The sequence below is a fragment of the Dissoconium aciculare genome (genome assembly GCF_010015565.1).
Source record: "Dissoconium aciculare CBS 342.82 unplaced genomic scaffold K489scaffold_3, whole genome shotgun sequence".
NCBI classification, from domain to species: Eukaryota; Fungi; Ascomycota; class Dothideomycetes; order Mycosphaerellales; family Dissoconiaceae; genus Dissoconium; species Dissoconium aciculare.
In genome coordinates, this window is record NW_022984953.1 from 2,269,016 (window position 1) to 2,294,046 (window position 25,031).

The following is a 25,031-nucleotide window of genomic DNA, read 5'->3' on the forward strand; positions in this document are numbered from 1 at the left end:
AATCCCAAACCGCTTTCGACCTCAAAGCCTTAACATTCCAGTTTGAAAAGCATTGCATCTGAGACAAGCATGGCTTCAACAGTTCCCTTCGTCCTTGAAGTTCAAGGCCACGCGGTGATTCCGCTTCCAGCTGAACGAGCCCATATCAATGTACACATTGCCAGTTCCGGACCAGACAAGGCAAAAGTCTCCAGTGAAGTCCTCAGCAGTGCCCGCGTAATCGAAGCTTTGCTCTACGATCTTTCTCCTGAGGACGAGTCCGCCGAAGCCAAAGCATCGGCCGCACTGGCGCATTGGTCCAAAACTTCTCTGTCGGCAACCTCTCATAGACCCTACGATAACGAGGGCAATCAGAAAGATCGAGAATACACCGCGAGGATTAACTTCGATATCCGCTTTCAAGACTTCAAGGCCCTCGGCGGCTTCGGTGCGCACATATCTGCATTGCCACATGTCGAACTGCCGAATATTGAATGGAAGTTGAAACCCGTGACCGAATACAACTTCCGCGCGCAATTGAGGAAGAAGGCAGCAGAAGATGCATTCCGCAAGGCACAGGACTATTGTGAGGTATTCGGTTGTGTTAATTTGCAGCCAGTGGCATTGGGTGAAGGCCATCGCTCTTTGGGGAGTATGGGAAATGTGGAAGGCGCAATCGACTTCGATCAAGATGAAGGTGGAGGCTATAGCTTTGGTGGAGCGCGAGGAAAGTCGGGAAGAACACGGCAAACTGCGCGGAAAGCTGATATGGAAGTGGACGAGCCCGCTTTCGAATTCACGCCGCAGGAGGTGACGATGGAGATGAGCGTCACCGTGAAGTTCAAGGCAGAGTAAGCATTCTCCGACCACCTCATTGGATTTTTCCCGGCTGACATGACAACAGTCCCAATTTGAATGCTAGCCAGGCATGATCGGTCTGTGGGTCACATTCCTCACGGAACTGCCGTATCGCATCACCAGTGTGAATGCTCGCTGTCCTGCACCTTTTTAATTACATGACGTGTCTTTGACTTGCTGGCTGCTAATAGTTCACTTGCCAAAGAAGCTTGTGATTTTCGCGTTGTAAATTTTCGTCGGCGTCTTGACCACGGTGTTGTTTGATGTCGCACTCCGCATCTTGCGGCCACTACCTTTTGTAACGTTAGTAGATTGCTTCACTGGCGAAGGACTTGACTTTTCTGTCTTGATCTGCTTCCGCGGCGAATCTGTGCCTTCTAGAGGAGATGCAGATCGTTTTAGGCTCCTAACGCTCTGGGCAGGAGAAGTGTCATTGTCACCGGAATTCAGCTTCTGTGCTAGTTTTTCGTCCGACTCTGATTTGATTTTAGGCAACGGCGCGTTATCTTCGCTTGTCTCCACCTTTGATGTGGTGTCTCGCGTCTCGGTGTCATCGCCAGGTTCGCCAGTCGACTGCGCTTTTTGTGCTGCATGATTCTGTGCGGCGACGTGATCGGCTGTTGCTCTCTGCGTGCTGAAGAAATTCGCGATGTTCTTCTTGTTATCCTTGCTATCGACCGGCACTACGAATAGAGGGCTGTTGTTTCCAACTTTGCCGACGTCCTTGTCAACAGGGTAGCACTCCAGCTCACCAGTGTAGGGTCGAAGAAGACTTTGCAGTTCTTTCGACCAGCCAGTATTCGTGGGGTCCAACCAGTCCTTCAACTCTCGGCCGTCGGCCTCCAGGATCACCGGCATACGATCGTGTAGGAAGTTTAGCTGCTTGTTTGAATCTGTCGTGATGATAGTGTAGGTGTAGAGTTTGTCTTCGCTGCCTTCATAAGTCACAGAATCCCACAGACCAGCAAGCAGCATCAGCTGTCCATCTTTCCGTTTGACGAAGTGGGGGATTTTTTCTTTGCCGTTGTTCTTCTTCAACCATTCAAAAAAGCCTTCGGCGACAACGATGCAACGCTTGCGCTTTTTCATCGTTGTCCACATACCACGATCGTCGATGAGGCTGTCATTCCGACAATTGATGGTTTTCAACTGACTGCCATAGTCCGGTGGCCGTTTGGTCCAGAATGGAATCAGTCCCCACTTAGCACTTTGAAGTTTGTATTTGATCTCTGTGCCAACAGACCCATTTGATGGTGGCGAGTCGTTCACGACTCCTAATCTACCAACCGGTGGGTCGTCTTCCTCGAGAGTAGATTCATTGGCATGAGCATCACTTGAGGTTGCAGCACGATATATCAATCCATGGTAGCCGGGAGCAAAGTTGTATGTCTGTCTGGTGCGATCATCTTCCTCGTCTGGAGCCTCATCAACTGCTAAGTGCTGATCGGCAAAGCGCTGTCTGACTTGCGCAGGCGTGAGGGACAGAGCATAACGGCCACACATCTTCTTCGATATCACTTAGGTGCCGCAACACCACATTGAGTGATCAAAGCGGGAGGAGCGCATGTAGCGACATCCAACAGTTGAAAACATCGATTATTGGGATCAAACGGACTACATTATTAGGGTGCTGTATGTGATGTACTATATAAATGCACATTCGAAGTATACCTTGGTACAGGGTGACGCGCTGAAACGCGCCCAACGTCATGCCATGTGCGGCGAACTCGGGAAAGTGCGCCCGGGGAAGTACGATGCGCCCTGAAAATTGATCATTGCCAGCCGACCTTCCTGAAGAGTCCCTGGCATGTTGGCATTGACAAAGGAAGACATTTGAGACCGCACAGCTCTCGTGGATACAAGGTGTTAGTGTCAAGGCGACGCCTCCGCCTGGATGAGTCTCCCAACAATGTTCAGACGACTGCCCAAGTCAACGCTTCTGCGAACCACTCTGGGACAACCCCTTCGATCAACACGTCAAACACACAGCTTCACGAGTCGGCTCACACGACCTTCACCATCAATACCCCGTCGCATCACACAATCTACTGTACGGCATGCATCGGCTAAAGCTAGCGAGAATGCGTTCACTGGGAGCTTCTGGGGCAACGCTCGCATCCTCTTCCGCCTCTACCCTTTCCAGCTGGTTCTGGTGTCGACGACAATCCTGGTCGGCGCATTCGGAATCATATATGTAAATTACATGTACCAGGCCTACATCATTGCGGCATTCCACAAATATCCCGAAGAGGTGGCGAAACCATTGCGGAAAGCATTGTATTACACGAATTACGATCCACAGCCAAAGGAGGCATTGAAGTATTACAAACAAGCGTTGCTGATCGCTCGGGATCTCCCCATGGACCCTTTCAGTGACGAAGTCATGGGACTGAAAATTCAGGTCGCTGCATTTTTGGAGATGCACAACCAGTTCAAGACGGCGATTGATGTCCTGGAAGCACTTCGGATACAGAATCTGCAGTGGATCGAGGACCACGGTGAGAAGGATGCTTTGAAGAAGATACGGACGAGGGTCCTCGCCAAAACAATCGCTACATCGGTCAAGCTTGGAGAGCTGTACGCGAACCCAACGATCTGGGATCGCGACACTGCAGAGGCACGGCTTGTCTGGGCGGTTGAAGCGGCTTTGAGAGAGAAGCAGCGGCGCAAGGACCACAATGTCAGTGTCGAGAAAGAGGGCGAATGGATGGATGACAGCAGCATGGGCGCAGCAATCGAGTCATTGGCACATCGCTACGAAGCAAGCGATCAGCATTATCTTGCGTCACCCTTGTTCTTGAAGGCACTCACACTCTACCCAGCACAAGATTGTCATTCAGTCGTTCTGATGAACAATCTTGCATCGAGCATTGCACAACAGTCGCCCCGCGCCGCCCTTGCCATTCAAGCGAATGCAAACCCCAACTCTATCGAAGACCGACCATCTGGACCGTTCCCGACTCGTGAGTCACTGCTGCAAAGTGCTGCGAACTGGGCGCAGAAAGCGATTGATGTCGCTGCAGCCATTGGGCCTCCGACAAGGACAGAAGAATGCGATATGGGTTGCGCCGTTGCTCTGCACAATCTTGGTGAATTCGCAGAGATGGCGAAAGATGTTGCGACTGCTAAAAAGAGATATACCGAAGCCGTGTCCATCGCCCGTGCAGTTGGGTTTACTGAAGGTGTCCAGGCGAGCTCTGCACGGCTGAAGGCTATCGCGAAAGCCGAATCATGAAACCCTGGCGCAATCTAAGGTCACTATGTTCTACAATTCGGCCGAAGTTGACTTTATTGTACATCACATTCCGCAGGGCTTCAAGCAAGCCCGAGATAGTACGATGCTCGCCCAATCAGCTTGGAAGATGTTCGGCCGGCCTGAACTTCACGATGGTTTTCATGCGGTTTCTGCGCCGATCAGTCGCCCAGACTACTACACAGACAGCAGACGCCTGTGCTATGGTATCGCATGCAGGTCTATGCATACGACTTTTCATCAGCGCGGACCGCTGTATCGAGAATAAACTGGCCCAGCACCACATCCACTGTAACAGTGCATCAGCAATGGCACTAAGCTCCTAGAGCGTCTATCATCCTTCCAGCGGCGGTGTTCTAGGCGCTCAATACTCGGCTGTAGTGAAGACGAGCAAGCGTGGCGTGACCCAATCGTACGCTTACTGCCCGTACTTTGCGAGGCGATGGGAATGAATGGAGATCGCTGACGGAGGGGCGGGAGCCTCATTAGTCTTTCGCCAACTTAGACGAGGGCAGTGATTTACGCGCCAGTGATACACACCACAAAGGATCGAACCCTCTTTCATAGATGCCTGAGTTTCTCGAGTAATTCATCCATGCTATCCGCATAGAGATCAAACGTCCCAAACACCTCCGTCACCGGATCATGTTCCTCAAACGTGAGATACGCCGTCTTGAAACCCGCCTTCCTCGCCGCCAACAGATCCCACGCATGCGCCGCCACAAACCACCGCTGCCCCGCCGCTTCACCCACCCCGCGCTCCGTGAAGTACGCATTCGCCTTCGCGTAGACCCGCTCGTCAGGCTTGGCCACCTGGATCTCATCACAGCTCAGGAGATGCTCGTCGTCGAGCTCGACGTCCGCCAGACGGTAATACTCCAGACTCGCCTGCTTCCCACCATTCGTCACGCCATAGACGTCCCACCCGTCGGCCCGGAGGCCGTCGTAGCAACCCTTGAGGCCTGGCCGGGGCTTCAAGCGGGCGACTTCGGCCATGACGGCCGCGACGTCGTCGTCGCCCACGCACCCCTGCGGGAGGTCCACGACGTAGCAGGCGCGCCTGAACGTCTGCTGCAGGATCCGCGCGATCGGCGTGTACGCCCCGGCCATGGACACGTAGGTGAAGTCCCGCTGGGCGGCGAAGAACCATTGGAAACAGAGCGTCCTGGCGTCGACGTTGGCCCGGGAGAGGTGCGGACCGAGGCGGGATTCGATGGCGGTTATGGCGCCTTCGAAGGAGAAGCAGGTCCCGAGGACATCGAAACTTATCGACTTGGACATGTTGATTGGTGTATGAGATACTGCAGACTTCTTGGTTCGACTCGTCTGTGACGTTGTGTCCTCGAGATTATGGTCGTGGTGTCAACCGTGTTCGCCAAATGGGTTCCAATGCTGAAATGGTAAAAGTTCACTCAGGAGTGGGGATTTGCGTTCTGTCTGGGCCACGTCGGGAATTGGCCACTGTTGACGGAGAGTGCTTCGACCATCAAGTGTGGTTTGAAGCCATGACGCAATGTAGTATCACCGGCGCTGGACAACCACCGGGCACATGGAGGAACAGAGCAGAACAGGAGATGACATCGGAAGGAATTGGGGATTGGTTCGTAGAATTCATTCGGGACGTTTTGAGTTATGGATTGGCTGTAGTCATGCACTTCATACCTCCACGGCGATAGAGGAATGTTCTGTGTGCGGTGTATGCCCGGATGTCCGCCACGCGTGTTTGCATTGTACACGCGTATTTGCATTGTACACGGGCATGTTATTACTGTTGAGGATCCACGGATAGCCCGAGAGCCCTAGGGTTGTTGTTGTCTTCCCTGCGAATTGCTGCAGAAATCGATTGAAGGCGGGCCCGCAGTAATGCCTCAGGCAATAATTATTCTCCGTGTCATGACATTAATAATAAAAATAGTCTCCTGATCCATGACGTGCCACCTCTGGAGAAAGCTCGAGAGTCTACTGTGAAACCGCTGCATGCATGTTTCACCCAAGGAGAGTCGAGAGTCGTGATGGTTCAAAACAACAGCACCGTGGGTTTCCGCGGCTTCGGAGACATGAAAAGCAGACCGTACCTCGAGGTGTGTTCCCCGAGTCTAGCATGCTTTTCCTGATCGTTCTTCCGTCGGGTGTTTTCAGGCAGCAATTTCACCCACTTTGAATCTTCTAGTCGATGCGGAGAAAATGGAGATCAGCAGGGGCAGCAGTCCGGAAGTGAGGCGCTGGCGTGTTCGCACGCGCGTGCGCATGGAGGCGCAGTAACGCCGAATCGTGGCGCTGCTTCTCGGTGGACTCTCACTCATCCAGTGACTTGCATACCGACCGACAGACGCTCGTCCGCCTGTGATCCAGTGCACAACATCTCGAAGGTAAGCGGCAGCGGGATCAGACGAGAGAGATTTGCAGACGAGAGGGATGTGCTGGGTCCTATATCCATGGAACCTCTGAGTATCTAGGCCATCACGTAACACAATAATGAAGCAGGCCCGGGGATCTGGCGATGCGAGGACACACTGTCGAAAGCCAAGCAGAGTCGTCGCGTCGATCTAACGTGTGGATTGTGAAGAGAGCATGGAGTCCTGCACCACCATTCGCCGGTCATCCGCCTGTCGCAATACGAATTATCTCCCTCTCAAGGTATCTACTGTAGGTAGCTTTATGGTTTTAGTGTATCATTGGACCTCGTGTTTCAGCCTGCATCGTGGTGCTACCCACAGCAGGACAGAGAAAGGTATCATCATTTCTTATTCCCTACCTAGTAGTAATCTATCATCATCGCCCTGAAGGAAGGTCGGCCGCCCGTTGCTGCGGTGTTGGCTGCGCATTCCCCCGGATTTTTGGCTTGGGTCATAAACATTCGACCGCCCGACCCAAACCTTCCCAAGGTTGAATCACTTTCGGCGGTTGCGACACATACTCATTCACTCTCCTCAATACACATCAGGTTCGCCTTTTTTTTCCGACCTGCTTTGCGCGCGCAGGTTCGCCTGTAACAACATAATCAAATTTAGGGATTCGTCCCATCGCGTGGAGGATGAGTTACAACCCCATCGGTACGTACGTCCAACGTAAACAAGCTACTAAAACGGTCATTTCAACTGTTGCTTTGACGCCGCGGCACAGTCGTTTGGTTGGAAACCGATTGACATGCAAGCGCTTGCGTGTGATGACCCATCATGAGCACAAGCGCTGCGAGGCCTGCCAATGGAGCGCTGATGCCGTCGTGCCGTGGCGCATTGTTGTTTATCATTCATTGATCTGCCTTCCGCCGTGCTTGCGATCGCATCCTATTCGCAACTTTCACTAATCTCTCCGACACATAGGCGGTCGCGGGCAAGGCCAGTATAGTGCACACCCCGATGATCAAGAAACCCCTCACAATCCCTTCATGGACGCACATCGCGACTCTCCCAGTCGCTACCAGAGCCCGGCTTATCAGCTCGAGGACCGACCATACACCCATGATGAGCCGCTCCAGATCCCTTCAGGTCCAGGAGGATACCCTTCAACGGATCGCCTACAAGCACAACCAACATACTCGGTGAACAACTTACCAAACTCGTACGGTCACAACGAAGCCTACGACGAGGTCCATTCGCATGGCTACACACCCAACCCATACCAGCAGGCGGCGCATCAAATCCCTGGCGCCTCAACGTTGAGCCCACACCCAGCGCGAACACCGGACAACTACTTCCACGAACCGTATGGCACTCCGCTTGGAACCACACCTGTCCACGAGGGTGCCTACGATGCGCCACAACATCCGTATTACCAAGACGAGCCGGACAATCGCCCTATGCTACAGCCAAACACCTCATATGGACCTGATCCGCAGCAGATCCAACCTGTCGATTCTTCACATCCCGACGTAGAAGCAGCATATAACGATCACCCACCTGCGCCGGCGAGCGCTGCGCCAATTCGTCGATGGAAGACTGTCAAGGAGGTGCAATTGTACAACGGTAACTTGGTGCTGGATTGCCCCGTTCCGCCGCGGTTGCTCAATCAGGTGCCTCACGCGCAGCCACCTGAGCGTGATGAGTTTACCCACATGCGATACAGCGCTGCAACTTGTGATCCGAGTGAGTTCGCTGCCAAACGCTTCACCCTCCGCCAGAGACTCTTCGCCAAACCACGAATCACCGAGTTGTTCATTGTCATCACTATGTATAACGAGGAGGATGAGTTGCTCGCTCGTACGCTCATCGGTGTGATCAAGAATGTGGAATACATGAACTCGCGGACATCGTCCAAGACTTGGGGCAAAGAGGCGTGGAAGAAGATTGTGGTGTGCATCGTCTCGGACGGTCGTGCCAAGATCAACCCCCGGACGAGGTCGCTGTTGGCGGCGATGGGCATCTATCAAGATGGAATTGCCAAGCAACAAGTCAACGGCGAAGACGTGACGGCGCACATTTACGAATACACGACCCAGATGAATCTCGAAATCAAGAAGGGCGTGGTCATGGTGAAGAAGGGAACTACTCCGATCCAAGTCTTGTTCTGCTTGAAGGAGAAGAACCAGAAGAAGATTAATTCGCACCGATGGTTCTTCCAAGCTTTCGGTGAAGTTCTCCAGCCGAACATTTGTGTCCTGATTGACGCCGGTACTCGTCCTGGCCGGAGCAGCGTCTATGACCTGTGGAAGGCCTTTGACAGGGAGCCCATGTGCGGAGGCGCATGCGGTGAGATCAAGGCCATGTTGGAGAAGGGCAAAAACCTCATCAACCCGCTTGTTGCCGCCCAAAACTTCGAGTACAAGATGAGCAATATCCTCGACAAACCGCTCGAGAGCGCCTTCGGTTTCATCACTGTGCTCCCTGGCGCCTTCTCAGCATATCGGTTCGTTGCTCTGCAAAATGACAAGACGGGTCAAGGTCCCCTCGAGCGATATTTCCTCGGCGAGAAAATGCATGGTGCCAACGCTGGTATCTTCACCGCAAACATGTATCTCGCGGAAGATCGTATCCTCTGTTGGGAGCTGGTCAGCAAGCGCAATTGCTCGTGGATTCTGCAATATGTCAAATCAGCTACGGGCGAAACTGACGTGCCGACCGAAATGGCCGACTTTATCTTACAGCGTCGACGATGGCTCAATGGATCTTTCTTCGCAGCGGTATATGCCCTGGCCCACTTTTATGAAATCGGGCGCAGTCGGCATAGCATCTTGCGCAAGCTCATGTTCCTGGTGGAGTTCTTCTACCAAGCGGTCAACATGATTTTCGCCTGGTTTGCGATTGTAAGTTCTTCGACGCGACGGAGCCTCAAGTTCAAACGTGATGCTAACCGAGATACACCCACAGGGCAATTTCTTCCTCGTCTTCCACATCCTCACCTTTTCACTCAGCGATCCCAAACTCCTCGGCACCACCGGTCTCGTCCTCGCCGTCATCCTCGAATGGTTTTACGCGTCCGTCCTCGTCACCTGCTTCGTCCTCGCCCTCGGTAATCGACCCCAAGGAAGCAGTCGTTTCTACATGATGCAAGTCTATTTCTGGGCCATCATCATGGCCTACCTCCTCTTCGCCTCGATCTTCATCACCGTGCGCTCCGTGCAGATGCAAGTCGCCAGCAGCAACGGCTTCACCTTCGGCCTGCTCTTCACCAACCAATACTTCTTCTCCCTCGTCATCTCCCTCGCCTCCACCTACATCCTCTACATGGTCGCCTCGATTTTATTCCTCGATCCCTGGCACATGTTCACCTCCTTCGTCCAATACCTCCTCCTCACGCCCACCTACACCAACATCCTCAACGTCTACGCCTTCTGCAACACCCACGACATCACCTGGGGCACCAAGGGCGACGACAAACCCGAGAAGCTGCCCGCCGCCAACCTCAAACCGGGCGGCAAAGTCGACGTCGCCATCCCCTCCGACGACGCCGACCTCAACACCCAATACGAGGCCGAGCTCCGCGCCTTCGCCACCAAATACGTCGCCCCCGAGAAGATCGTCTCCGCCGAACAGAAGCACGAGGACTACTACAAGGGCTTCCGCTCCACCGTCGTGCTCGCCTGGATCTTCTGCAACTTCGCCCTCGGCGCGATCGTGCTCGAGGGCGGCGGATTGACCAAGCTGGACACCAGCACCGATCCGGACGCGGACGCCGCCAGGCGCAGCACGATTTACATGAGTGTCGTGTTGTACTCGGTGGCGGTCCTGGCGTTCATCCGCTTCGTGGGCGCGTGTTGGTTTTTGGTCATCCGGTTGTTCAGGGGAGTGTGAAGAGAGTGGGAGAGAGCGGTGGTTCTGGTTTTTGGTTGGTTATGATGATAATGATGGTCGTTGTGGAGTTTCCTCGTTCTAATTTCCTTCGGGTTTTCTTTTCGACTCCTCTTTTCTCTCCTGGTCACGAATTGTTTGAAGTGCGGGAAGTTGTGACGCCGCCAGCTTTGTATCGTGTCTTGGAATGAATAATGTCTCGAATCGAGGGTTTTTCACTTTGCCCCTTGCGCTGCAAATCGTCGTGTATGATCATCACAACGATGTCCATGCCATAACGTGTTTTCCTTCAAGCATAGAACCCTCCTCCACTACCCTCCACATGGAATCGACTCATCGAAGGCATTCTCGTCAATCGGTCAACTGCTCAAATGACAGAGACTTCTCGCTGTCCTTGGAGATGATCACCTTTCACAGTGATGGAGAGGAATGAAAGAAACGGTGATCTGATGGTCGAACTCGTCACAAAATATGTATTGCATTGACGATCGGTACCTACCATCACACGATCTTCTCCTTGCTGTACCTCCGTCAACAAATGAACGGGGTCTTCATTCTCCTTATTATTCCTGCTATTCGTGAGAGCGCCCAGCAGCTCCTGACCTCCTCCTCAGCCTCCAGCTATCTCCGAAGAAAACCCATGTGATGATGCGCATATGATGAATGGGAAGTGACGGACTTTCCCTTTGTTTCGTGTCACACATATCTCTTGGCTCATAACTTGCAAATTCTTCCCGTGACTCCTTCACTTTCCATCTTCTCTTCTCTTCCCCGAAAACTCTTCTTCCACAGACTCGACTTTTCTCCTCCTCTGCCAACGTCGTCGTCGTATTCATTACTGGAAGCAACAACCGATCATCACGAGTTGGCCGTCGACGAACACGATCTGTCGTCTTCGGCACCGAGGCTCTTGATCGCTGTCATCGAACTCGTCCTTCATCTTGATCGCCTAATCATCGAACTGCCTCACGACTTCGTCTTGCACCACGCGGGTGACGATGCTTTCCGTATTCTGATGTCACAAGAACATCGCTGACAAGTATCTTCAGCTTCGATCTTTCATCTGAACAACAATCACCCTTCCATCGGAATCAAAGTCCGCTTGTCACTCACCAACTTGCTTCGCTCACCTTTCAGGTGCGAAGCTTGCTTGTCACTCACCGTCACAAACTGCTCGTCTTTCTTCATCAAACTTCATTCTCAACCGAAAAGAAACCCCACAATGTCTTGGCCCGCAGAACCTGGTAGACTCTCACCAAAAGCTCTCTTGTGATCACAGACATTAACAGTACTACAGAACCGGGCGACTCATGGAATCAGAACGGAGCCGGCGGCAACAATGATGTTTGGGGCGGCGGCGGCGGAGCAGGTTTTGGCGACGAAAACTTCTCGCCGACCAACGTCTCTAAGCATGCCAATGCTGACTATGGCGGAGCGAGGGATGGTGGATGCCGCATGTGAGTGACTACAATTATCGTACCACTTCTCGTCCACATTGACTCATACCAAACACAGATGCCATGACGAAGGTCACTTTGCGAGAGACTGTCCCCAAAAGCCTGCAGGTGGTGGAGATGGCTGTTTCCGCTGTGGACAGGAAGGTCACATGAGACCTGACTGTCCGAATGCCCCAGCTCGCAGCGGCGCCTGCTATGCTTGTGGCGAGGAAGGGCACAACAAATCCGAATGTCCAAACAAGCCAGCGGAAACCTGTCGAACCTGCGGCAAAGAAGGTGAGCTCTGATTACAGTGAATTCAAATGCTGACCGAAGCTGACCAACTCACGATCAAGGCCATATTGCGACGGATTGTACTGTCAATCGCGTCTTGGCACAAATATCCACTCTTGAGATCTGTCAGGATGACGCCTGGATCCAGCTCGAACAGGCTGACGGGCAAAAGGATGTCGAAGAAATCAAAAAGGCATGGCTTTCATCCACCGACAGCCCATTTATGTTCGTTGCTGACAATATTGCCAAGGCTGTTCTCGCTTACGCGAGCACGTTTCCTGAGCTGAGGTTCGAAGAACTTGAAGAGACCTTCCGCAAGGCCCACATGAACACGTACCTCGTCGCCAAGGAGCAGCAGGTTTCAGATACGCACACCATTGTCAACTTACAGGGTGCAACAGGACAGAAATATGTCCTCAGCTTTCAGTTTTCATCTCGGCCCCGTCGTGCCAAGTTTGCTGAAGGCTGGCCATCAACGCCCGAAGAGAACATGTCACGACTGGCAGAGGCCGGCTTCGTCATGGATAGTTTGATTCCAAAATGTTCAAATTGTGACGGTAAGTTGCAAAGCTTGATATCATGTCGAATGGCTTGGGACTGACATAATGCTTTACAACAGAAATGGGCCACACCCGTGGCAAATGCCCCGAGGAGAAGCGTGAGCCCGCCAACAAAATCGTGGTCTCATGTGCGAAATGTCACGGCGAGGGTCATCGTGCAAGAGACTGTACTGAGCCAGTGCCTGAACGCGCCGAGAGAGCTCCCAAGACCTGTCGGAACTGCGACAGCGAAGATCATGTGGCCAAAGACTGCACAGAGCCCAAGAACATGGCCAAGGTGCAGTGCCGCAATTGTGATGAGTTCGGTCACACAGGTCGCGAATGTCCTCAGCCAACCGACTGGTCGCGCGTTGAGTGTTCCAACTGCCACGAGAAGGGCCATTCCTACAAGCGCTGCAAGAAGCCTGCTGCCGTTGATAGCGGCAACGAGGGTGATGGCATGGATGCTGGTGGGGACGGAGGCGGATGGGGCAACTCCGCCGAAAACAACGGTGGTGGCTCTGGATGGGGCGCTGACGAGAAAGCCTCGAAAGGTGGTGATGGAGGATGGGCTACTGCAGAGAAGTCTTCCGGCGGTGACGGTGGTGGTGGATGGAACGCAGGTGAAGCCGCTACTTCTGGCAACTGGTAGAAGCCTGATGTGCGTGCATCACATCGCTCATATGAACATCGCTGAGTCCGATAATGCCAAGAAGTGGACTCGCAGTATGAGACGATCGGGACAAAGACTGCTCATCATTGCTCATTGACTGCGGCAGTTTGGTCGATAGTCTCAAGATGGCACAGCCGGCAAGATTTCGCCGTGCCAAGACTCTAGCTTTCTCGTCCTGTTTGTTGTTGGTGATTCTCATCTAGATTGAACTTTCGCTAGCGGTTGCCTTGTAATTGCTAAGGGATCTGCAAATAACAACATGTCGTCTGATGTTGGAGGATCCTGTATGCTTGGCTGTCAGATTCCCAAGATCTGCGTGCATATGTGCCTGTGGAGACGGAATAAGCTGCCCAGCGCGTATGGCACAGCCGCGGCTTGGCCCCATGAATCCTCCAACATTTAGGGCTATTGCAATTGAAGAACGTTGCTGCTAGATCATTCCTACTACGGCTTGACTTCATGACCCGGCGCCAATATCCTTCGACGAGTTGGGGGCCGATCGATTCTAGGCTTTAACCTTTGGATTGTGCGAGAGTGCGAGAGTCAAATCATGTGTGGGGATCGTCAGCTGCGGCTTAGCATGAAGCAACATAACGAAGATCCAAGACTCGTGTGTGTCATAGTCTAGACCATGGCCCCTGTCAGCGACATTACCAACCATCTGTGTGGTCTCCATGGCTCAAGCAAGAGGTCATTAAATATCCGGCAGCCCGCGATGACAAGCCGAATACGACCCAAGTCCAGATCAGGATAATCATTCACGCATCCATCATGCCTCGATCCGACGAAGACGCCGGGCCGTCCACTGCCGAAGGCCAACGTCGTACTCATACCAAGTCACGCAACGGCTGTGAGCCTTGCAAAAAGCGCCATACGAAATGCGATGAGCTCAAACCTTGTTGTCTGCAGTGTCTTTCTCGAAAAATATCCGACCAATGTCGGTACGTCAAGCCGGCCAAAGGCCGACCGCGTGGCAAGGCCGCCCAGAAGAACTCTGCTTCCCAAAGTCCAGCCGGACCGTCGGCTCCGATGATAGAGCTCTCTCCGCCGCCCGCAACCTTCCATGACTTTCACATTTGCAGTCCGCAACACATGGCCGTCCATTCTTCAGTCGAGAAACCTAACTCCTCCTCACCACCTCACGCGAACTATATCCAGAATCTCGCAGACATGGGTGCCATAGAGAGGTCTACGTCCTCGCCATCGACTGCGAGTGACCTCTGGACGGACGAATTCCGCGTGAATGAAGTCCACATGCAATTACTGCAAGATATTGTTTCACCCCAAGGCCCGCGACCACTCGGGAAATCAATACCCATAGACTTCCGCTCTGAGATGGTTCAGCTTGCGTTCAAATTCCCCTTTCTCATGCACGCCCTGCTGGGACATGCCGCCCTGCATCTCGGAGCGGTTGATCCGAGCCAGCGGAAATCGTGGGATCTGCAAGCCGTCGGTTTCCAAACCACATCCGTTTCCCTATTCAACAACGATCGACGTCATGAAACAAATCCAGGCACAGACCTGGAGTACAACTTCGCGGCGTATCTCTTCTCGACCTTCATCAGCAAACACGTGCTCTACCATTTGCTCGATGCGCCTACCGACGACCTCGGCAGCATTCTCGAAGGTTTCGCGGGCTTCATAAGATTACAACTAGGCGTTCCTCTGCTTCTTGGCAAAGGATGGGAGCATTCCAAACCCGGAGTGTGCACAATCCGCGATATGCTACAATCGTACACCGACGCTGTTGCTCGTTTGGAGGCCGCAGACATGGCCAGCCCTCTCCTCCCTCTATACGACATGCTAGAAAAAAGCGGCCTCGATCCCGACACACACGCGATCTACCAATCTGCTGTACGACTCCTCAACTTATGCTACACGGCGGACGAGGAGGAAATCTCCAGCATCGCAGTGTTCGTCTGGCCTACCCGCATCAACGCACGTTTCGCTGCGGACCTCAGTTCTGAACGGAAGCCAGAGGCGTTGGTCATACTGGCGTACTACGCGGCCATCCTACACCGCCACCGGAATACATAGCTCTTCGGAGCCGGAGGCGGCTTCGTAGTGGAGGCCATTGCGAGATATCTGGGGCTTAGGTATGTGAAATGGATGCAGTTCCCACTGGAGCAGGTATGTGGAGGCGACTTGGCGTTTCATTACTAGCTAGATTTGCGTCCGGGCTCTTGGAAGTGCAGGCATGCATTAGAGGCGCATTGCTTTTTGATACTCCTCATCGCCACCATCCGGCGCTTAGAGTTGGACTCCACATTTTCTATAACGATGATATGACTCTCCCAACCAGAAATAAGCTTTGTGTTATTCTCTCAGATCTCTATTATTATTATTACTGATCGCGGGAAATCCCAATATGCCTTGTGGGCATCACTTGGAGTATCGCATACCTTGCGCTGACGAATGATTCAATCGCCTGCTGTGCACTTTCAAAATACGCGGATTTTGGGCCGCCAAGGCCTCCACCGGTCTCATTACGCGAGCGCCGCTCAGCTGCCAACAAAGGTTATCGTAGGGCGCAGCACTGTAAGTTTCGCATCTATGCTCGACAAAGGTCATGCGACGATCCAAGTGGAGAGCGTACAATGTTGTTGTGACGCTGTGGAAGAGCTGGCGTCCTGTATCGACGCGCAGAATGAATGTCATCTGGACGTGTGGTGAAGATTGACTTATATCCGGGGCTAAATCCGAGGCCGGCCTAAGCCACACCCCATGCATGATGATCTGCCACATGGCTGTCCTGACAATGATGATGTCGTTCTGCACATACCGTCAGCACTCTCCTCCCATTGATGGTCCAGAACACTAACGATCCGCCTCATCCTTCAACGCCGGCGCAATTTGAACGACGACACGTCTCTCGGAGCAATTAGTCTTGTATTGAGAGCACGACAAGATGGTTACCACCGCCGATTCGCCTTCATCACAACTGCGCGGCGAACTGCGACGCGCGACACAAACCGCACTAGCCTCGCGCCGGCCTGTCTTACATCACCTCAACGCCGACACTTCATGGCTATTGCAGATACCGCGGCCTGCGAGGGCGGTTGAGCGTGGCGCACGATTTTACTACAACATTCTCATCGATCCTTGGCTGGTTGGAGGCCAGAGCGATGTCGCCAGCTGGTTCAGCCAACAATTCCACGCCACCCCGAGCGCACTCCAGAGTATTGACGAGGTGGAAACTCTAGCGTTGGAGGCAGAGATTCTTGCGGCAGATGAGGAAGGCGATGTTGAGCTACCAGAGCGGCATCCAGGCGAGACGCTCATCGATGCGCTGGCGGTGAGCCATGAGTTTACAGACCACTGCCACAAGGATACACTTCTGGAATGTCACCGCGATGTTCCTGTGTTTGCAATCAAAGAGGCGGCGCAATTAATAGAGAGCTGGAAACATTTCCGCACGGTCATCGTCGTCAACACTTTTGGCGCCGACGGCGAGACCGACTGGCGCAGCACCAGCGTCCCCCCACTCCCCGAATGGGTCGGCATAAGTCGCCTACTACAGACCGACGATGTCCTAAACTACCACGCTGCGCTCCTCTTCACCTTCAACAACCGCCACGACAACTCCCAATCCAAACTCGCCGCCGCCGCCGCCGCAAAATCCGTCAAACGCAAACGCGGCCGTCCCACCACCAGCCTCAACTCCACCATATCCGACGACGACGACGATGACGCCGCCGAAGCCATCCTCTACACGCCCCACGGCATCCACAGCTCCGACCTCAGCAGCATCCCCACTGCCAACCCACCCCTTCACACCCTCGCCTTCCTACACGGCCTCCACAACGTCCGCGTCGGCACCGCCAGCGGGCGCACAGCGCTGCAATCCAACCTCGGCGCGCACAACGGGCTTCAGGCCCAGCGGAAACTGAATGCGCATTACTGGATCAGCACGCACGACGAGATCAAGAAAGGCGGAGGTCTGGTCGCGTGGTTTCTCCAGAGGGATGAACTTACGCTCAAGGACGCGTTGGAGATGGAGCGGCGGGATCGGAGAGGCGGGAAGAGAATCAAGGGGGCGCTCGGGGAGGTCGTGGACAGCTTCGAGGAGAGTGGGTGCAATTGGGTGGATGTGAGGAACGGGGAGAGTAAGGTGCTGATTTGAGTTGAGAGCGGGGAGGATGAGCATTTCGTGTTTGGCCCCTCTTTCTTTCTTTCTTTCTTTTTCGTCTCGGTTAATTGTTCAGAGGTTTTTGAGTCCCGGAACTGCCCGGGGTGCATTTTGCGAAAAAAAAAGGGTACTGGCGTTTGGGTTCGTGTTTTGTTGTCTGCTTCGAGGAGTTTCTTGAGATCCTGTGAAGCGTGCTGAGAGCGATTTGGCTGTTGAGCTGGTTCATTTTTAATCGCAGAATATAATTCTCTGCTCACAAATCTGCTTTGAGGTGAGCTGGGCGGTCAGCTGAAGGCTATAACAATGATGCGAACCAATTGCACAGCGTAATGCAATTGAGATTCTCACGGCGATACGATGTTCGCTAGCGCGTGGGTGTAGTCATGTCTGTCTAGGTGGTGACATTTCTTCGTTCACGCAAGTCTCTCTATAAGATGTGTAGACTTGGCTTCATCGAACATTGACTACAAGCCCTCCTTCTCACTCTTCCCAGCAAAGCCTCCTTCAGCTTGATACGCCTCGTTGTGGCCCGACCTCCCTTTGTTCTCCAAGCCGACCTCACCCGAACCGTGAATGCCCCGTCCTGAGCCTGTGGTCTCGGAGTCTTCGTCATCCGACATGATGAATTTGCCGTGCTTGTCGTACTTGTTCGGCGTCACGTCTGGTCGCGCCAGGCGTACAACATCGAAGACATTGGTGGCTTGCTGGAAGATGCCGTCCATCTCTTCAAGGGAGCGGTAGGCGGTTTCCGGGTAGAAGAAATAGACGCACGGAATGATGAAGGCGTTGATGACGGCGAACTGAAGGACGATTAGTGGGGATATCGAAGATCTGTTGTGGTGGCGAGATAGGTGTACTTACGATGATGTACGTCTTGTAGCCGATCGACGCAAATGCGACCGGGGTGATCATGACCACCAAGAACTAAAACACTGCATTAGTGACGTTCAACGCCTGTCCACACGAACAAACTTACATTGAAGATCCAATTTGCTGATGTCGACAATGCACTCGAAGGTGCTCGAATGCGTAGTGGCACAATCTCCGAAGGATAGAGCCAGGTCATGCCCAACCAGCCAATCGCGAAGAAAGTGTTAAAGACGAATAAGAAGACGGCGGCTGCGATACCCATCTGTGCATTCCCGGTCTGCGATGTTGTACCGGCCAGGATCGCCATCGATGCGGTCATACCGAAAGAGCCGAACAGCATAAGCTGTCTGCGTCCGAATTTCTCAATTGTGAAAACTGCGATCCAACTGGCGGCGAAATACTCCGTACCATTGGCAGCCGCCAACAACCTCGACAACGTAGGATCTAGACCGATAGAATTCTCGTAGATGGTTGCAGCGTAGTAGGTTATTAGATTGATGCCTTGCGGAAACAAGAATTAGATTGGTCTACGTAGGCCTTCATTAGATTCTTACCGCTGATCTGCTGGAACATCTGATTGACGTATCCCAAGGCAGCACGATGGAAGTTCCGGTTCTTGTCCATGGTGAAGCAGTCACGGAATGAGCCCTGCGAAGACTCGAGCACAGTCTCCTTGATGAGGTGGAACTCGGTGACTACACGCCGGTCGTCTTCGGGTAAGTCGAGTAGGGCGCTCAAAACTTGGCTGGCCTCGTCTTCGCGGCCCTTGAGGATCAGCCAGCGTGGCGACTCGGGTAATTGCAGAATGAAGGTCAAGATTATGATCGCCGGGACAATCTGGAAGGCGATTGGGAAACGCCATGACACAGAGCTGTTGACGAAAGAGAGGCCGAAGTCGAGCCAGTAGCTGGAAAGTGAAAGATTTGGTCGTCAGCATATTCCTTCCGAGATTGGCTCTCGAGATAGGCTTCATATTCAAATTAATTGAAACAAAATCCGTTATCCTTGTTTCCACTGGCCTCAACATGCATTGCCTCGATGGAGAAGTCTTGCTTCCATCGAGTATACATGAGCGCATTTTGATCACGTGACAAGCAAAACCAAGTCGTTCAACATACCTCACCATAATACCACATGTGATCAAGGCACCCTCGATCATCACGAATTGGCCGCGTTTATGCGCAGCAGATGTCTCACTCTGCCAGGTTGGCACCGTCGACGTGGACAATCCATTTCCAAATCCTGTAATCACACGTCCGACGATCAACTGCGGAAGACCCTGAGTACCTGGAATCGAGCCAGGAGTACATTGGAGAATCGCGCCGACAACCATGATGGAGGTACCGAGAAAGATCGTCTTGCGTCGTCCGAGCATGTTGCCTAGCCAAATGCAGGCGATGGCGCCGGCGAAACAGCCTAGGTTGTAGCTGCCGATGGTGATACCTTGCGTCGTTGCCCGTGGACTGTCAGGCGCTACATTCCTGGTGTCGATCTCTGGGAATACAGAGGTGAACGATGGAAGAGTCAGGAGACCTCCCATTACGCCCTAGAAGCCTTGGAGTCAGCTTTGCCTTGAACGTATAAAAAGTTCATGTCGAGTTTTCGGAGGCCTTTCCGATCATTTCGAGTCGCTTTGTCTTGTCGTCGACGAGGAATGGATGATGCACTCGCCTGATCATATCCGAAGAGAAAGAAGTCAACGCCGGCGATGATTCCAACGGCGAGCGCCAGTCGCTGGCCTCGAAGGCCGTAAAATTTGGAGTCTCCCATCCCCCACGAGTCGAGTTCGAGTCCGAGTTCAAGGTCGAGTTCGAGGTCAAGTCCGAGGTCGAGTCTGTCCCTTCAAAAATGTCTTGTCGGTACGCAACGGTGAGTTAGGCCTGACGATGGCACGAATAACTTTGCGCACAATGACCGTGTCGAATTGAGTGTAGTCTCAAGCGCTCAAGCAAAGAAGAGTCACCGAGGTCCCATATGATGTTTCTGTGACTCTTGCAAATGACGATCTCAATCACATGCAGAATCGTGCGATGGACAGTCGACAAACAGAATACGATATAGAGCTCCAAGCCGTCGTCAAAGTACGAAATCGAGTGTGCTGACAGGCATCCTGTCCTGCGGCGAACATTAAATATATGCATGCATGTGGGCCATCATCAACCGATCGTCATCACCGTAGTGCGCCATTGCATCGAAGGATTCAGCCGCAGTTGTGCCTCTTTCCTTTGTGCCGCAAAATCCACCATCGTTGTTCCGAGCTCAGGAACCTCTACTCCGCATCATACCGTCATTCATGCCTCTAGGCGCGTGACGGTGCCATTGATAGTGCCGCGCACAAAAACCACGACCGGCGATACATCGTGAGGCAAAGAGCAGCACAAGACCGGAGCAGGAGCCCGCCCGCTTGCCCGACTCAATTTCTCTCACCACAGCACTGCAGCCGTCCTTCCCGGGAGGCCTGATGTTACGTTAGATGGACTATTCTCATTTTCAGCCTAGCACGACGCTTACTTCGCAGCGACTTCTCCGCCTTTTCTTCTAAAAGTGGTCGCGTGGAGTGCAGATCCCCCGACCAACGGGCGGAAATCTTATTTTTCTTCCCTGCCACCAGCCAGCCAGCTCGCCGAACCGCAGCATGTTCATGTCAATCGGTTCTTTGGCAGACAACACACATCCATGGTATTGTGAACACAGCTACTGAGCGCAAGAATTTCCATGCTTGCATGTGTGCAGCAGTCCCGGTAGGTATCCATCGGATAAATAAAGAATGTGTGTTTTGCTACGGCTACCGGCTATCAGACCACTTCCGTACCGTTCCTTCGTGCCAATGGGTATTAGGGTTCGGCGAATGCTCGGCTGACATTTAGGTCTCCGGCGGTCAACTCCAACGCTCTCTCATGACAGCAACGTCTTGTTCAAGGCATTGTGCTATCCTGCAATCGGGATCTGACGGCAGTTCTATCGAGAAATTTGTGCAGATACACGAGAAACAGCGCCGGTGCCGTCGTCCGCGTGACGAGGTGGGTTGTCTTGGGTAAAGTTTCCGTTACACAAGAAGTGAATACAACTCCACGACACGCAATCGGGGTGTCCAATTCTATGACACTTTGCGACCAATGCTCCACCTCCTCTCATAGTCTCATGAACGCCAAAAGGCGAGTAGTGCGTGATCTTGACATCCGAAGTGAAACAAGGAAGAGGTATTCTATTGATGCATATGACAGTACCAAACCTATCGTGGAAGCTCGCCCAACAACATGGTTTTGTCTGTGCTCGCTGACAGGACTGTGACGCCGAAACTCTGTGTCAGCATGCAGTTCCGCCGGAAGTTTCGGTGAAAGGAACAGTGACTTACTCATTGACCCATCCGGAGATATCCTCACGTCATTCACCGTACCCTTGTGGCCAGGCAATTTGTGCAGCAGGCGTCCAGATTGCACATCCCAGACCGTGGCCGTTCCATCGCCGCCTCCGACTGCCACTCGTTTGCCCTCAGATGGATCCCAACATGCACGGATGAGGTTCTTCTCTAGGCCAGCCTGCGCGCCATCTAGCGTTCGTACGGAGCGATCTTCTGGAGCGAAAGGCCGGACATCCCATGTCCGCACGGTGCTATCGTGAGAATTCGACAGTAGCGTTTGGCCGTCAGGAGATATGGTAAGACTCGTGATAGTATCAGCGTGGCCGGTAAGCGAGTAGACGGTTTTCTTCATGCGCAGATCCCAGACTTGTATGATGTTGTCCACAGCGCCAGAAAAGAGTTCATTGCCGCCGGCGTCACCTAGACAGAGCGCTGTGATCGGGTAGTCCGTTTCGATGTAGTCGATTGCCGCTTTCTGTCGCGGATCCCACAGCGAAATGCTTCCGTCGTCGCCGCCACTAGCCAGAAACTCTTCACCTCGTCGACTGACGTCTAAGCAGTTGATGACTTCTTCGTGTCCAACGTGGCGACGGATGCGCTCGCCAGTCTCAACATTCCAGCTGGATACGTGAGCGTCAGCACCTGCGGAGTAGAGAACTTGACTGTCTCGGGACCATTGAAGATCGAGAACAGCACTCTTGTGACCAGTCAAGAGGCGATAGTTGGCGCATTCACCGCTGGTGTTCCAAAGCAGAATGGAGCGATCCATGCTGCCTGATGCAATGTGAGCGCCGGTAGGATCGAACCGGGCGCAGAAGATTTCTCCAGAATGCCCTGAAGGTAAATCGAAGAGTCAGAAAATATGCTTACTTGGTCAAGGGGTAGGGTTCGTGGATGGTATCAGAGTCACGACACGGATATATTGTCGAGGTGACACTTCCGATGGTGACCGTAGAGAATAAAACCATCCTTCTCAATGTGGTAACAAGAAAAACATACCACTCAATTCCATTACAGGAGCCTGCAGACCTGCAGCTCCTCGACCCTATTCATTCCCATGCCATCAGTCCGGACTGTTCTTTCATTCGCCGCTTGAGCTCTGCTAATGGACAGCGACGTTGATGAGAATGAAGATGATGATGCTTGCGCGGATGACTCACTCCTTGTTGGATGAGAGCGCCATTGCCGGACGCTTTGACAAGAGCATCACTCTTGAGGTTCGAGCTGGACTTTTGTCGTTTGACTAGTTGTGTGCTTCCAAAGAGTTCTGGCGCAGGTCGCTTCTCGCCAGACATGATCGTAGGATGGAAGAGCTCCTCTGTACGACGTTCGCTTGGTGTTGTGCTTGATAGCGACTCAAAGTGCTTATTGTGGAAATTTCTCTTTGAAACGGTCTTGACGTGATGAAACAGCTGCGGAGCGATGATCTCTCTTGTCGCAAATATTTGTGTTCGTTGATATTCGGATATGTTCCCATTTGAACTTTCTAGGCTGGTACGTTCCTGAACGCACGCGAGGGTAGGGTTTGGACGCGGACCGCGCCGTCATCGTCTGGCACTCACCCGACCAACCTCATGCAGGTCCGCTGGATTGTGACCAGTAAATCGTGCAAATGCAAGACGATCGCTAATCACACCTTCCTCGAATTCTGATCGTTGTCGACACTCAGGAAGCTGCGTCGTACTCTAGCGGCATGCGCTGAGAAATATACAAAGCGCGCCGACAAGTATCGCGCGCTGAAGTGAGAATCTCGCCAAGATGGCTTCCAAAGCGGCTCGACTGGGCGAAGAGTGAGTTGCAGGTCATGGGCATTGATATAAGCCTTCGGATTGCTGATGAAGTATGGTCATGATGTAGAGTCTGGAAGTGAGTCTTCACAATCGAACACGTCCGATGATGTCGTTCTTCTCGCACCCGACTCGCCAACTAATCACCTGGAACGCTGCTCAGATCCCGTGTGGAGAAGATCAACGCTGAAGTAGTCACACTTACCTACGGTACCATCGTCGCACAACTATGCCGCGACTTGCTGCAACCTCACAGTGCCACGAAGACGGACTACGCCGCTGTGAATGCCGAGCTGGAACGCATGGGATACAACATTGGCTTGCGCTTGATTGAGGACTTCCTCGCCAAAGCCAGCACTGGCACCTGTCAAAATTTTCGGGACACTGCGGAGCTTGTGTCCAAGGTTGGTTTCAAGATGTTTTTGAATGTCACACCAGCGGTGACACAGTGGAGTGGCGACGGCAAGGCTTTCACATTGGTGTTCGAGGAGAATCCTTTGGCGGAGTTCGTGGAGTTGCCGGACGATGGACGAGCACAGGAGGAGCTGTGGTACAGCAATATATTATGTGGAATCTTGAGAGGAGCATTGGAAATGGTAGGATTCGCAGCGTTGCGGACATTCAGTTGGCTGTCGTTCAGCGCTGACACCTTTTTTTTCACAACAGGTCCAAATGCAGGTCGATGTTCGCTTCACAAGCGATGTGCTTCGAGGAAATGACACGACTGAGATGCGCGTTACGCTATTACGATTCCTCGAGGACGAATTACCGCCGGATGATGACTGATATCTAGTTATAGAAAACCAGGTGATGTTCCTTATGATGCTAGAGAAAGATTCAAGTCTCGTGATGGCCTCCAACATGGGAAGGTAACGAGCAGGGTAGTTGATGTCCGGCTATGGTTTTGTGGCATTCATCCTTCGACAGTTTAGTGACGTCTGAGCCAAGGAGGATCGCTCTTCCCAGACACCCATACAGATTACACCTCAAAACCTCTTCCAATCAAGTTGAATCCTGAAGCCTCCTCGATTAGGCAGAGCGGTGCATTGAGGTCCGCAAAACCGTGTCTCAAACCTCGTCCTTCGTCTTCCCACTTTAATCGCCACGTGATTGCGTCGATGTCCCGACCCTTGGGGAATTCGCCCAGGAGGGGTCCTGACACAGTCACGTGATCTCTAATTGGGCGCCGACAACTGTCGGAGTGCGCCAGCAGTGGGGATACTCTATGTGAAATCCCTGGAATCTGGTGGACATGTGAGATGTGTCAGGTGCTTATGATGATTGCGCACTGCCAACAGCAACCGAGTGAGATGGACACGATCTCTCGTGCCGAGCGCCAGACGCCTCAAATGCGTCCATGGAGGAAATAGTTTCCACTAATGGTCTCTGACGTTGAGCGTTATGTCGGAGGAAATAAATGCAAACCCGCGAATGATCAGCCGCTTCTGCTGCAAGCTGGAGTGTTGAGGCTGGACTAGCCTTCCACGGTTCGTCGTATCCTCGGGCTGTAGTAAATAAGAATGCCTTCCTGCGCGCGTCGCTCCTGCCGGCCCACGACTAAGCTCGCACGATCGTCGCTGCTTACTCCGACAGCAGCAGTAGTAGAGCTCAACCGGACGCGTGTG

General features: G+C 52.9%; 11 protein-coding genes across 11 annotated transcripts; 7 read left to right on the forward strand and 4 right to left on the reverse strand.

Annotated features, from left to right (window-relative positions):
• Positions 1-69: 69 nt before the first annotated feature.
• Positions 70-834, forward strand: K489DRAFT_314793 (uncharacterized protein; the record flags this gene model as incomplete). Its single annotated transcript, XM_033601045.1, has 2 exons — positions 70-607; positions 650-834. 2 exons carry the CDS (start codon positions 70-72, stop codon positions 832-834), a joined length of 723 nt encoding a protein of 240 aa, XP_033462686.1.
• On the reverse strand, positions 711-2,452 carry K489DRAFT_378179 (DUF159-domain-containing protein). Its single transcript, XM_033604347.1, has one exon. It carries the CDS (start codon positions 2,338-2,340, stop codon positions 1,030-1,032), a length of 1,311 nt encoding a protein of 436 aa, XP_033462687.1. The 5' UTR covers positions 2,341-2,452; the 3' UTR covers positions 711-1,029.
• A 588-nt stretch (positions 2,453-3,040) lies between these two features.
• Positions 3,041-4,072, forward strand: K489DRAFT_387524 (uncharacterized protein; the record flags this gene model as incomplete). The annotated part of the gene is made up of 1 exon (XM_033606331.1): positions 3,041-4,072. One exon carries the CDS (start codon positions 3,041-3,043, stop codon positions 4,070-4,072), a length of 1,032 nt encoding a protein of 343 aa, XP_033462688.1.
• Positions 4,073-4,660: 588 nt separating this feature from the next.
• Positions 4,661-5,371, reverse strand: K489DRAFT_299323 (HAD-like protein; the record flags this gene model as incomplete). The annotated part of the gene is made up of 1 exon (XM_033600374.1): positions 4,661-5,371. A coding segment is annotated over one exon (711 nt), but the record flags the coding sequence as incomplete, so codon positions are not given.
• A 2,107-nt stretch (positions 5,372-7,478) lies between these two features.
• On the forward strand, positions 7,479-10,320 carry K489DRAFT_408279 (glycosyltransferase family 2 protein; the record flags this gene model as incomplete). The annotated part of the gene is made up of 2 exons (XM_033607463.1): positions 7,479-9,332; positions 9,397-10,320. 2 exons carry the CDS (start codon positions 7,479-7,481, stop codon positions 10,318-10,320), a joined length of 2,778 nt encoding a protein of 925 aa, XP_033462690.1.
• Positions 10,321-12,567: 2,247 nt separating this feature from the next.
• On the forward strand, positions 12,568-13,544 carry K489DRAFT_378182 (uncharacterized protein). The gene has a single exon (XM_033604349.1). The coding sequence runs from the start codon at positions 12,669-12,671 to the stop codon at positions 13,236-13,238; it is 570 nt and encodes a 189-aa protein (XP_033462691.1). The 5' UTR covers positions 12,568-12,668; the 3' UTR covers positions 13,239-13,544.
• Positions 13,545-13,733: 189 nt separating this feature from the next.
• K489DRAFT_378184 (uncharacterized protein) lies at positions 13,734-15,563 on the forward strand. Its single transcript, XM_033604350.1, has one exon. The coding sequence runs from the start codon at positions 14,031-14,033 to the stop codon at positions 15,294-15,296; it is 1,266 nt and encodes a 421-aa protein (XP_033462692.1). The 5' UTR covers positions 13,734-14,030; the 3' UTR covers positions 15,297-15,563.
• Positions 15,564-15,946: 383 nt separating this feature from the next.
• K489DRAFT_378186 (uncharacterized protein) lies at positions 15,947-17,788 on the forward strand. The gene has a single exon (XM_033604351.1). It carries the CDS (start codon positions 16,168-16,170, stop codon positions 17,380-17,382), a length of 1,215 nt encoding a protein of 404 aa, XP_033462693.1. The 5' UTR covers positions 15,947-16,167; the 3' UTR covers positions 17,383-17,788.
• Positions 17,711-20,434, reverse strand: K489DRAFT_378187 (sugar transporter STL1). Its single transcript, XM_033604352.1, has 6 exons — positions 19,930-20,434; positions 19,377-19,804; positions 18,813-19,165; positions 18,365-18,759; positions 18,250-18,312; positions 17,711-18,188 (listed from the first exon to the last, which is right to left on the reverse strand). Exons 1-6 carry the CDS (start codon positions 20,026-20,028, stop codon positions 17,853-17,855), a joined length of 1,674 nt encoding a protein of 557 aa, XP_033462694.1. The 5' UTR covers positions 20,029-20,434; the 3' UTR covers positions 17,711-17,852.
• A 574-nt stretch (positions 20,435-21,008) lies between these two features.
• K489DRAFT_393364 (U5 snRNP-specific protein-like factor) lies at positions 21,009-23,073 on the reverse strand. Its single transcript, XM_033606772.1, has 4 exons — positions 22,780-23,073; positions 22,619-22,664; positions 21,614-22,453; positions 21,009-21,543 (listed from the first exon to the last, which is right to left on the reverse strand). Exons 1-4 carry the CDS (start codon positions 22,912-22,914, stop codon positions 21,491-21,493), a joined length of 1,074 nt encoding a protein of 357 aa, XP_033462695.1. The 5' UTR covers positions 22,915-23,073; the 3' UTR covers positions 21,009-21,490.
• A 157-nt stretch (positions 23,074-23,230) lies between these two features.
• K489DRAFT_378191 (TRAPP I complex) lies at positions 23,231-24,444 on the forward strand. Its single transcript, XM_033604353.1, has 4 exons — positions 23,231-23,409; positions 23,477-23,485; positions 23,570-24,002; positions 24,073-24,444. Exons 1-4 carry the CDS (start codon positions 23,378-23,380, stop codon positions 24,190-24,192), a joined length of 594 nt encoding a protein of 197 aa, XP_033462696.1. The 5' UTR covers positions 23,231-23,377; the 3' UTR covers positions 24,193-24,444.
• The last annotated feature ends 587 nt before the right edge of the window (positions 24,445-25,031 follow it).

Bases quoted from the DNA above. Each gene is read 5' to 3' on its own strand.
- K489DRAFT_378179 (XM_033604347.1), bottom strand. From the start codon at position 2,340: ATGTGTGGCCGTTATGCTCTGTCCCTCACGCCTGCGCAAGTCAGACAG.
- K489DRAFT_378182 (XM_033604349.1), top strand. From the start codon at position 12,669: ATGGGCCACACCCGTGGCAAATGCCCCGAGGAGAAGCGTGAGCCCGCC.
- K489DRAFT_378184 (XM_033604350.1), top strand. From the start codon at position 14,031: ATGCCTCGATCCGACGAAGACGCCGGGCCGTCCACTGCCGAAGGCCAA.
- K489DRAFT_378186 (XM_033604351.1), top strand. From the start codon at position 16,168: ATGGTTACCACCGCCGATTCGCCTTCATCACAACTGCGCGGCGAACTG.
- K489DRAFT_378187 (XM_033604352.1), bottom strand. From the start codon at position 20,028: ATGGGAGACTCCAAATTTTACGGCCTTCGAGGCCAGCGACTGGCGCTC. The intron at 19,166-19,376 runs GTATGTTGAACG...TTCACTTTCCAG, and splicing joins ACATGTGGTATTATGGTGAG to CTACTGGCTCGACTTCGGCC. The intron at 18,189-18,249 runs GTAAGTACACCT...ATCGTCCTTCAG, and splicing joins GCTACAAGACGTACATCATC to TTCGCCGTCATCAACGCCTT.
- K489DRAFT_393364 (XM_033606772.1), bottom strand. From the start codon at position 22,914: ATGTCTGGCGAGAAGCGACCTGCGCCAGAACTCTTTGGAAGCACACAA. The intron at 22,665-22,779 runs GTGAGTCATCCG...GGGAATGAATAG, and splicing joins GCGCTCTCATCCAACAAGGA to GGTCGAGGAGCTGCAGGTCT. The intron at 21,544-21,613 runs GTAAGTCACTGT...TCGGCGTCACAG, and splicing joins ATCTCCGGATGGGTCAATGA to TCCTGTCAGCGAGCACAGAC.
- K489DRAFT_378191 (XM_033604353.1), top strand. From the start codon at position 23,378: ATGGCTTCCAAAGCGGCTCGACTGGGCGAAGA. The intron at 24,003-24,072 runs GTAGGATTCGCA...TTTTCACAACAG, and splicing joins TGAGAGGAGCATTGGAAATG to GTCCAAATGCAGGTCGATGT.